This window comes from Castanea sativa, chromosome 3, assembly GCF_040712315.1.
Source record: "Castanea sativa cultivar Marrone di Chiusa Pesio chromosome 3, ASM4071231v1".
NCBI lineage: Eukaryota > Viridiplantae > Streptophyta > Magnoliopsida > Fagales > Fagaceae > Castanea > Castanea sativa.
The window spans coordinates 2,148,761-2,160,856 of NC_134015.1; the positions used below are offsets into that span (position 1 = coordinate 2,148,761).

General features: G+C 46.1%; 1 protein-coding gene across 1 annotated transcript; it reads right to left on the minus strand.

Moving 5' to 3' along the window:
* Window positions 1–393: 393 nt before the first annotated feature.
* Window positions 394–11,759, minus strand: LOC142629565 (peroxidase 5-like). The gene is given in 3 exon segments (XM_075803569.1): window positions 394–1,104; window positions 11,122–11,254; window positions 11,434–11,759. Coding segments are annotated over 3 exon segments (993 nt in total). The 5' UTR covers window positions 11,650–11,759; the 3' UTR covers window positions 394–460.
* Between the last annotated feature and the right edge of the window lie 337 nt (window positions 11,760–12,096).

Here is a 12,096-nt window from a genome sequence, read left to right on the forward strand (position 1 = left end):
GTAGAAACAGATTTTATCAATGCAAAAAAAAAATAAAATTTCTATTATTGTGAAATTCAAACATGAAAAAACATTCAGATTTAGCTTTTAAATTTAGAAAACATGATTTCACTAGATGTTTTATGAGAAAATAGTGAACAATAGCTCTTCCAAATATTTTTTTGATTTTGTTCTTTTGCGTTACATTCACTGCAAACATTTTTGTATGATTTTTTCAACAAAAAAAAAAAACATGGTTGTAAATAAAGTAATGATATTAATTTCCAAGTTCCACCTACAAATGCCATGCACGTTTTGTAACATCCAATGAATACAAGTTTATACAATTAATTTCTCAACAAAATTAGTTCAAAAACTTACAAAGGAATGAATTTGCATTTAAATCACCATTGAATAATGAATCAATGTAATAAAATAATACAAAATAATTTCAATGGTCACACCAATAAACCTATAATATCTAGTTCACAAACCTACAATCTTTCCTGATTTCACCCTGACTTCCTGTAAGCACATCAACGTAACCCATTTTCACCATAGCTGCTGCAAACTTATAAGCCCATGTTTCACCTTGCCTTGCATTATTGTTGACAATTCCAACTGTAGAAGGGCTGCTCAAAAGAGATTGATCAGAGGTCAATAAGCCATGGTGGTTCTTCAAATTTATATAGTACTTATTATCAAGCCTATTTGGTGTACGTACATCAAGGGGCACAGTTGGATTGACATTGCCAGCATTTTGTGGACACTTGGACTTTAAGTCTCTAGCAAATATGGGATCCATTGAAGGGTCTTGTGGATTTGTTTCACTGAAATTGTATAATCGCTTTGAGAAAGAAGAACAATGTGACCTTCCTATAGAATGTGCACCAGAAAGTGTCACCATTTCATCAAGACCAAGTCCTTTTTGTGCAAATCTTTCTTCGAGTTGCTGAGCATTGAAGGTAGGTGGTGGAAGGTTGTCGATAGGCTCATTTTCACGTGACACCCTTCCATCACGGCATCCTGATGGAACTTTGTAACTTATACCTCCAACTTTGTTAGCACTATCACGAGCAGCAAATGCAATAATGTCTGCACAAGAAACTGTTTGTGGGCATTGAGCTTTGATGAGGGTAAAACTAACATGACGGTCTGGCTGGTATGATTAAATTAAGGTGACGGGCAATATGGTTTAAAGAGGACGGATTGGTGGTAGACGGACGGAAAGGATTTATGCATCGCTCTCCAGGCTCCCTCAAACCACGCTATGAGATTAGGGCTGACATGGCCTTGAGTGTGATTCACGCAAACGTAAATACGAAGAATTCTTGCGCTACACATTAGCCTTAATTAAAGGAATTTTATAAGGAAAGGAATTCTTGAAGGTACGAGAATGGAAAGAGTTTTGATCATGAAAGGAAAGAGCTTGGTAATCAAGGAAGAAAAGGCCGACTCTACGCCCCTATAAATACATCCAAAACCCCCATGACTAAAGGTACGCACATTTGACTCAACTCTAGCACTTTAGGGTTGAGAAGAAATTCTAACTTGACCTTCGGAGGGTTTTTGGCCGGCACCACACCGGTGCTCTCTTTTAGGTCTCTTTGTTTTCTTTTTGCAGGTTTGATTCGAGTTGGAGAGTGCTTGCAACTTACTGGTGACATTCTCAACCTCATTAGTTGGCGCCGTCTGTGGGGAAGAGAGTGAAAGGAAAACTGATTCAGCCTTTGCTCTATTTCAAAGACAAAAAGTTGCATGGTACTCACCAGATCAATGGCGACAGTCAACAATCAGGGCGAAGAACCGCATGCTACAGCGCTAGAAAGACAAGTCCAGACGCTTGCTGCTGCTGTCGAGCGCCTCACTAAGCAGAATAACGACTTGGAAGAGCAACTACGGCAGATGACCGCGCGCCAAAGTGCACCACAGGAGGACCAGGAAGTCGCGAGCCCGGAGGGGAGGGATGCCGTCAGGCCTGAAGGTAGCACCGCACCGACAAGACAGGAGCGGCAGGAGACAAACCCGCCATCTGCTTTGGACTCCATGCCACCTCATATCACCGCGGAGATGCAGGAGATGAGGGAACGCATGGATGCGATGACGAACGCCCTTAAGGGACGGGTATCCAGCAACCTGGACGACCTAGTCCACAAAATGGATTCGCCCTTCACGGCTTTGGTGAACACGTGCCCCGTTCCTCCGAAATTTCGTATGCCCCTTGTGGAAAACTACGACGGATCTAAAGACCCGGTGGATCACTTGGAGTCCTTTCGAACCCTAATGCATCTTCAGGGTGTACCGGATGAGATAATGTGCAGGGCTTTTCTCACCACTTTGAAAGGACCTGCAAGAGATTGGTACAGAAGGCTGACGCCAAATTCCATCGGCACTTTTAAGGAGCTAGGCGCACAGTTCGTGTCACACTTTATTGGAAGCCATTGTCACAAGAAGTCTATTGCCTGTATACTGGGTATTAAGCAATGAGAAGACGAGACACTAAGGTCCTATATAGCCCGCTTCAATAAGGAGTCCCTCTTGATAGACGACGCAGATGACAAGATATTGGTGGCAGCGTTCACGAACGGGTTACGAGAGGGTAAGTTCTTGTTCTCTCTATGTAAAAATGACCCAAAGACTATGTCCGATGTATACTACAGGGCGACAAAGTATATGAACGCAGAGGATGCCCTGCTGGCCAGGGACGACTATAAACCAAGGAAAAGGGAAAGACAGGAAGATACGAAACCAGATAACGGACGAAAAGCGGCAAGAACCAGAGATCGACGGGAAGATCGGAGATCCAAACCACCTTCGGGGAGGTTTACGAGTTTCACCCCCTCACAGCCCCGATTGACCAGGTGTTAATGCAAATCAAAGATGAAGGAATCTTAACGTTCCCGGGCAAATTGAAGGGAGATCCGAACAAAAGGCCACGAGATAGATACTGTCGCTTTCATCGTGACCACGGCCATGATACGACGGACTGTTACGACCTGAAGCAACAGATCGAAGCCCTTATCAGGCAAGGAAGGTTGCAGAGGTTCGTGAGGAAAGAGAGAACGGATCAACCCCAAGAACAGGGTCAAAGACGGGAAAACGAGCGTCCCAGACCACCAGTTGCGGACATACAGATGATAATAGGGGGCAGTACTCCAACGGGGTCGTCTAAAAGGGCCAGAAAGACCTATTTACGGGCAGTGCAAAGTGTCCAGTCGACGGGCTCTTCACTTGAAAGAATACGGCGGAACGGCTCCAGTATCGAGTTTTCTGAAGAAGAGGCCCGGCGCCTTCACCAACCTCATGACGATGCGCTTGTGGTTAGTATACAGGTCGGAGACTTCAACGTCCACCGTGTTCTTGTGGACAACGGGAGCTCAATGGACATCCTTTACTACCCCGTGTTCCAACAGATGGGGATTGCAAAAGAGCGACTGATCCCGGCATGCACGCCCCTTGTCGGCTTCGGGGGAACCCGGGTCCATCCTTTAGGATCCGTCACATTGGCAGTGACGATAGGAGACTACCCGCAGCAAATAACCAAGGATGTTTCCTTCCTAGTGGTTGATTGCTCCTCAGCGTATAATGCCATACTCGGACGACCCACTCTCAACGCATGGAAGGCCGTCACTTCTACCTACCATCTGATGATCAAGTTCCCCACCGAACATGGAGTTGGAGAGCTGCGCAGAAATTAGGTGGCCGCACAGGAATGCTACGTGGCCATGATGGAGATGGATGACCATGTACAAGCAATGAACATCGAAGAACAGAGAACAGCGGCAGAACCCGTGGAGAGATTGGAAGAGGTGCAACTGGACGATTCAAGAATCGACCAGACCACCAGGATAGGAACCTCGGTCGACCAAATGGTTCGACAGGCGCTTCTGCTGTTCCTCAAAGAGAACCAAGACGTATTTGCATGGAGCCATGATGACATGCCAGGAATAGATCCGTCAGTCATTGTCCACAAATTGAACGTGTCGCCTTCGTTCTCTCCAGTTCGACAAAAGAAGCGCGTATTTGCCCCCGAACGGGATCGTGCCGCAGTAAAGGAAGTGCAGAAGCTACGGGAAGCAAACTTCATACGGGAAGTATACTACCCAGACTGGCTGGCAAACGTGGTGATGGTCAAAAAGTCAAATGGGAAGTGGAGAATGTGCGTCGACTTCACGGATCTGAATAGAGCGTGCCCTAAAGACAGTTACCCACTCCCACGCATTGACGCCTTAGTGGACTCCACCGCTAGACATGAGTTGTTGAGCTTCATGGACGCCTTCTCAGGGTACAATCAGATCAAGTTGGAGGAAACAGATCAAGAGAAAACATCGTTTGTGACAAGCCAAGGGCTTTTTTGCTACAAAGTGATGCCGTTCGGACTGAAGAATGCAGGAGCCACGTACCAGCGATTGATGAACAAAATGTTCGCGCACCAGATTGGCTGGAACGTCCAGGTCTATGTAGATGACATGCTGGTGAAGAGCGTAAAGGTGTCGAATCATCTGGGGGACCTACAGGAGACTTTCAACACTCTTCGAAAGTATAAAATGAAACTGAACCCAAGCAAATGCGCATTCGGAGTGACCGCTGGAAAGTTCCTAGGATTCATGGTGACCCAGCGGGGCATTGAGGTCAACCCCGAGAAAGTGAAAGCAATTATGGGGCTGTCTCCTCCAAGGACGGTGAAGGAAGTGCAAAGTTTGACGGGGAAGATAGCAGCTCTAAACAGGTTTGTATCAAGAGCAACGGACAAATGTTTGCCTTTCTTCAAAACACTAAGAAGATCTTTCGAATGGACGGACGAATGCCAAAAGGCATTTGAGGAGTTAAAAGCATATCTCTCCGCCCCACCGCTGCTTAGTCCGTCCACACCAGGGGAGGAATTGTTCCTGTACCTTGCCGTCTCGTCAGCAGCCGTAAGTGCGGCTCTTATCAGGGAGGAAGGAAAGATGCAGAAGCCCGTGTACTTTGTAAGCCGAGCGCTAAGGGGTGCAGAGGAGAGATATCCACGGATGGAGAAGCTTGCCTTCGCTCTTATAACCGCGGCACGAAAACTGAAGCCTTATTTTCAAGCACATCCCATAATAGTCCTAACGGACCAACCCCTGCAAAGGGCAATGAATAATCCTGAAACTTCCGGACGGATAGCTTTATGGGCGGTTGAGTTGAGTGAGTATGATGTCCGATACCAGTCACGAACAGCAATGAAAGGGAAAATATTGGCAGACTTCATCGCAGAATTCATTATGACTGAGGAGCAGGGGGCAGAAGAGACGCCCACATGGAGAATTCACATAGACGGGTCCTCCAATAAGCATGCGGGAGGAGTCGGAGTCGTACTCCACACACTGGAAGGAGATAAGATTGAATGCATGATCCGTCTAGAGTTCCCCACTACGAACAACGAAGCAGAGTATGAGGCCCTGGTGGCAGGATTGGAACTTGCAATAGCAGCTGGGGCAAGGAAGGCAGTAGTCTACTCCGACTCTCAAGTCGTAGCCAGCCAAGTTAATGGGAGCTATGATTGCAGGAATGAACGAATGAGAAGGTACCTCAGAGAAGTGAAGGAACTAGTGAGTAACCTTCAATTCACGATAGCTCAGGTCCCAAGAGAAGAGAATCAAGAGGCGGACCGACTCGCCAAGGCTGCTTCGGCCGAACCCATGATCGCTCCAGAATAGGTATTGTCCTTCGTCCAACATTCATCGCTACTAGATAACGTTCAGATACAGGAATTAAGCACTAAAGACGATTGGACAGCTCCGATCGTGGCATACCTCAAGGACGGGAAACTGCCAGACAGTAGGGAAGACACGAGAAAATTGAAGGTTAAGGCTGCTAGATTCGTATTGACTAAAGGCATCCTCTACAAAAGAGGATTCTCCCGACCGTATCTAAGGTGCCTCGGCCACGACGAAGCCAACTACGTGATGAGGGAAGTTCACGAAGGAATTTGTGGAAACCACTCAAGATCAAGGTCTCTGGTGCATAAGCTACTCCGAGCAGGGTACTACTGGCCGACAATGCAGAAGGATGCCCATACGTACGTCCGAGCCTGCGACAAGTGTCAACGGTTTGGCAATCTCATTAGACAGCCAACGGAGGAACTCACTCCCATGACGGCCCCATGGCCGTTTGCACAATGGGGGTTAGATATCATGGGCCCATTTCCAATAGCAGCAAGACAATTGAAGTTCTTGGTGGTTGGCATTGACTACTTCACCAAGTGGGTGGAAGCCGAAGCCCTTGCAACTATCACGGAGAAGAACATTCGCGGCTTTGTATGGAGAAGTATTATTTGCCGATATGGGATCCCGAGAGTGCTCATTTCCCACAATGGAAAGCAATTCGACAACGAGGCATTCCGAGGCTTCTGCTCTTAGCTGGGAATCAAGAACCACTACTCGTCGCCCGCACACCCACAGGCCAACGGACAAGTTGAAGTCACGAACCGGTCCTTGCTAAGAATTATCAAGACCCGACTCGAGGGGGCAAAAGGCATATGGCCAGATGAACTACCAAGTGTGCTATGGGCGTACAGAACAACGGCAAGGACGCCAACAGGAGAGACACCGTTTCCATTGGCGTTTGGTGCTGAGGCCCTCCTACGGGCAGAAGTGGGGTTGACGAGCTACCGCGTGGAAAGCTATGACGAGAACAAGAATGTTGAAGCATTACGTCTAGAGCTTGACCTTGTCGATGAAGTTAGGGCAGCAGCAGCCCAGAGACTGGCACGGTACCAAGACATGATGGCGAAACACTACAACTCCAAGGTCCGGCACCGAGACTTCAAGGTTGGAGATCTGGTGTTACGAAGAGTGCTTGGCGCTACGAAGGATGTATCCCAAGGAAAGCTGGGTCCTAACTGGGAAGGCCCGTACAGAATCATCTCATGGCACAGGAAAGGAACGTACTACCTGGAGACGTTAGACGGAAGGAAGTTGGGCCATCCCTGGAACACGAAGCACCTGAAGAAGTACTACCAATAGTGCAGCAATCAGAAGACGATATCTACTGCCTAATTTTTTGTTTAATTTTTAAACAGTCATAGCTTTTACTTTTCTACTCATGTTTTCTTTTCCATTGACAAATCTGGTTTGTTGAACTTATGAGAGGAATTTTTATTTAGAAAATACGGAATGCATGCTGTTGAAAAACCTACGAGTCCACAAAGTGGACGGATCATCCAAAGGATGAGAGACCTACGAGTCCACAAAGTGGACGGATCATCCGAAGGATGAACATCCTACGAGTCCACAAAGTGGATGGATCATCCAAAAGATGAACACACTACGAGTCCACAAAGTGGACGGATCATCCAAAGGATGAGAGACCTACAAGTCCACAAAGTGGACGGATCATCCAAAGGATGAAAAACCTACGAGTCCACCAAGTGGACGGATCATCCAGAGGATGAACACCCTACGAGTCCACAAAGTGGACGGGTCATCCAAAGGATGAACACCGTGCGAATCCACAGAGTGGACGGATCATCCAAAGGATGAACAACCTACAAGTCCACACAGTGGACGGATCACCCAAAGGATGAACAACATGCAAGTCCACAAAGTGGACGGATCGTCCAAAGAATGAGCAACCTACAAGTCCACAAAGTGGACGGATAATGAAAAGATAAAAATATACAAGTCCACAAAGAGGACGGGTTTTTCATAAAGGCAAAAACCATATGTGGACGGATCCACTGAAGAGCTGAATAAATAAGCAAAAAAGCAAAATTCAATCAAAATGGACGGATAGTCCAAGACATACTGAAGATATCAAGTAAGGCATAAAATGACGGATCAAAATATTAACGGATTATCAAAGAATTACAAATGATACTGTACAGTTCGACAAAAAGGAGTCCAAAAGAGTTTAACAGAATACAGAAAGTGAATTTGTTCCTTGATGCTACAAATTAAACTAATCTTTAACAATGACGGGTTCCTCAGGAACTTCAGGCAACGGCTGTACAGGCTCAGTGACGGTCGTTTCTTCTGTGGCTTTAACAAGCCCGTCTTCATCCGGAACCTCGCCGAAGAGTTCCTTGATCCCTTCAGAATCGACGTTGTGAGCAGGGGTTCGGGCCTCAGCATCTATGGTTATATGAGCTAAGTCCAAGTCAGGGAACGATGCCTTCACTTGACGGAGGCAATCATCGAACCCGTCATTAAAGGAGGAACCCAGCTCCGCCAGAAGTGCGTCGGAATCTCGATATTCTTTGACGGCATCAATTTTCGCCTGCTGAATGTCGTCGTCATGAGATTTCACTTTTTTCCTGAGCAGCTCCACCTCCTTCTCTAAATTTTCGCGAGCCTGCTCGGAGAGCGTCAGCTTCTTCTCATGACGGACCCTCCACAACTTCAACTCGTCCAGCTCTTCCCCCGTCACCTTTGCCTTAGCACGAACTCGCTCGAGGGCTCTTTCCTGAGCAAGGCAACGGTCTGACAAGCCCTTGGCCATTAACACACCCTGTGACGGTTCGATTAGAAATCAATTCACGATGGTAAAGAACTAAATAAAGTTATGGGCTTATGACGGAAGCTAACCTGGGCTAAGCTATACAGACAAGAGTCCCCCATGGTCTCGGTGGCATGGTTCCCCAAGTCCTCATAATCGTCGTCGGTGATGATGGAACCTATACGACGGAGAGCGTATTGGGGGTCTTCAGGAAGCAGGACGGGGGCTTTCTCCTTCACGGGGTCCGGGTTGGTCATCAAACCCTTCCCCTTGCCGATTCCAAGCTTAGTGGCTGGTTTCGCCACGCCGGACCCCTGACCGGCAGGTAGACCCGTCACAAGCTTTTGCTTCTTCGAATGACGGTCCAACCTCTCGACGGATGGCCTTTTAAGTGACGGCTGTGACGGATCTGCCTTTGAAGCATCGCTCCCCTTCTTCTTCTTGGCTGCTTGTTTGATGAGCGCCCGTCTCCTAGCATCGTCCATTTCTACAAAGGGAGACGGTCAATAAAAAGCAACATAAAGCCAAATTATCGACGGAAAGATTCCAGCACTTACGTTTGCGTACACCTGTGTCGTATCTTCTGGCGACGGGTGTAGGTTTAGGACCGTCACAATACCAATGCAACGTGTCCAAGGTGACGAGCTTCGACCAGGTCCGTTCAGACGACTTCGTCTTTTGGAAAATTTTCTCTAAGAAACCAAACTGTTCGGTCGAGATAGATGGACGGTCCCTCGCTAAAAAAAAAAAATATATATATATATATATATATATATATATATATATATATATATATATAAAAAGGTTAAGAGAAAATTCATGAAATAAATGACGGTTAATGAATAGACGGGCTCGTACCAGACGGGGGCATTATACCCCACGTTTTATCAACCGGCATGTAGTCGCCGTCGCCTGGACGACACATTCAGTTATCCCCTCGAAGGAAGAAGTAACGACCCTTCCAGTTACGGTTGGAGTCTGGGGTCTCAGATACTAGCCTGAGTATCGGACTCCTCGGTACAAAGCTGTACATCCCTTTAGACTTTGTGATTTCGGACGGACGGTAACAATGAAAAAATTCTTCCACTGTTAACCATCTAGCTCCGTCAGACATGACGCCATACAGTACCTCGACGCTCAGGAAAACCCGCCATGCGTTCGGAGATATTTGGGTGATGGCTAGACCTAGGTACTAGAGGAGACGACGGTGCAATGCACTTAAGGGGAATCGGAGACCCGCTTTTAGCATTTGCTCATAGACATCGACATCTTCGAGGCTGTGGTAATAACATTTTTCTGATTTGAATGGTAGACGGATGGATATGGTGCCGGGTATTTGGTATTTCTGCCTCAGCGTGTTGAAATGCGCTGGTTTAATAGTTGACACAAAGTCATTCACCATCCACAAAGGGAGCAGGATGAACTCCCTGACTCCGTTAGGACCAATGATTGATTGGACCGGAGGGTTGACACTATCCAGGTTGTCAATCGAGTCATATTCTGACCTGTCTGTATCTTGCACTTCATCTTCCCCTTGGGAAGGAGAGCTAGTCAACGGTTCCCTCTCCCCGCTGGAGGTGTCTTGGTTTGCTTGATCGGACGGGAACACCTCTTCATACCCCGCTCCTTCGCGGGCACTAGATTGACTACTTGACGCCTCACTAGACATCTGACACCTACATATGACGGGTAAAGGAAGCCTAAGGCTCTAGATTTATACCGACGACGGGACCAACAAAGGAAATAAAGAATGAAACGTTGTATAAGGATAGCTTACAAGAAGACGGTGAGAGAAACTTACAAGTAGACTGTGAGATGCTCACGACGGAGAAAGTTATCACCACGTTGCCTTCCGGCTTCCAAAGAAGACGGTTGTTCTCTGAAAAGGGGTGACAGTTGCGCTCTAATCAGAAAATTCTCTAAAAAGTGTAAAAATGAATACGGTGGGTGATATATATATAGGGGGAACGGCGCTGTAAACGAAGCGACGCCTCGATTCCAGCAAACGACCATTGAAATCTCCCCACATGTCTCTGAGCATTTATGACAGCTTCCAGCCTGTCCGTCAGAAACTATAACTGTCATTCCGTGAAACCGCTTCGTGGAGATGACGGTATCACGGAATGAGGGGGCATCTGATGAGGTTAAAACTAACATGACGGTCTTGTTGGTATGATTAAATTAAGGTGACGGGCAATATGGTCTAAAGAAGACGGATTGGTGGTAGTCGGACGGAAAGAATTTATGCATTGCTCTCCAGACTCCCTCAAACCACGCTATGAGATTAGGGCTGACATGGCCTTGAGTGTGATTCACGCAAACGTAAATACAAAGAATTCTTGCGCTACACATTAGCCTTAATCAAAGGAATTTTATAAGGAAGTGAATTCTTGAAGGTACGAGAATGGAAAGAGTTTTGATCATGAAAGGAAAGAGCTTGGTAATCAAGGAAGAAAAGGCCGACTCTACGCCCCTATAAATACATCCAAAACCCCCATGACTAAAGGTACGCACATTTGACTCAACTCTAGCACTTTAGGGTTGAAAAGAAATTCTAACTTGACCTTCGGAGGGTTTTTGGCCGGCACCACACCGGTGCTCTCTTTTAGGTCTCTTTGTTTTCTTTTTGCAGGTTTGATTCGAGTTGGAGAATGCTTGCAACTTACTGGTGACATTCTCAACCTCATCAAGCTTCAAGTGCAGCCTTCGCCTCAAATATCACTTCAAAGCCTCTTAAGCTTGGATTGTTGACTGGACTATCTCTCTCCGCTGGATTTCCAGGGGTTGAATCAAGTAAGACAGAGGCATCACAACCCTAACATAAATAACATTGAAAATAAGATTTTAACTGTAACAGCTTAGTAATTAAGTAGCTTATAAGGTATATTCTTTTAGCGGGAAAATAAAGGAAAAGGAGAAGAGTGCAAATTTCGGTACAGATTCTAGCTAGTGAACATATAACAAGTTAATTGGTGTTGCAAAGTGCTGACATACCCTGACAAAACAGTCATGAAAATGCATTCTAATGAGGCCAGCAGCTAGACCAGGGTTGCTTGACACGGCTTTGTTCACAGCGTTTCTCACAATGGTCTCCGCAGAAGGACAAGTTGATTGATAGTAACCCACTTTGAGTGATGGCATCGCCAGTGACATTGACACCATCAAAGACATGCTAACAAGGAAAACCAAGCAAAATTTGATGCTTCTCATAGTTACACGACAACCCTAATATCCCGTTACTGTAAAGAGTGAATGAATAAGACTAAGAGAAAAAAGCTAAGAAAGAACTGCTAATTAAAGAAGAATATTATAAGCAAGAAGGAGATGAAGATAAAGGTTGATGTTAGCCAAGTATTTATAGGAAAGAAGTTAGTGAAGATGGGTCTGGCAGAAGAAAACAAAAACGTGTATTGCTGCATTGAAAGAAAAACTTGAAGCTGTCTAAGTTTGAGGGTTTCCATGTTAAGAAAGAGGAAACAGTCTCTTCTTTGGCTCACTCCACAAACAGTTGCCTATTTTACAAGTTTTGGAGTAGGTGGTCAAGCGTTTATCTTCTTTGACTTTCATGGATGTCAAACTGGCAATGGCTAGGTAAAATAACTATACATATTTAATTTGCAGACTAAGTCAAAGAAATTTTCATTATCTTTTTCTTAC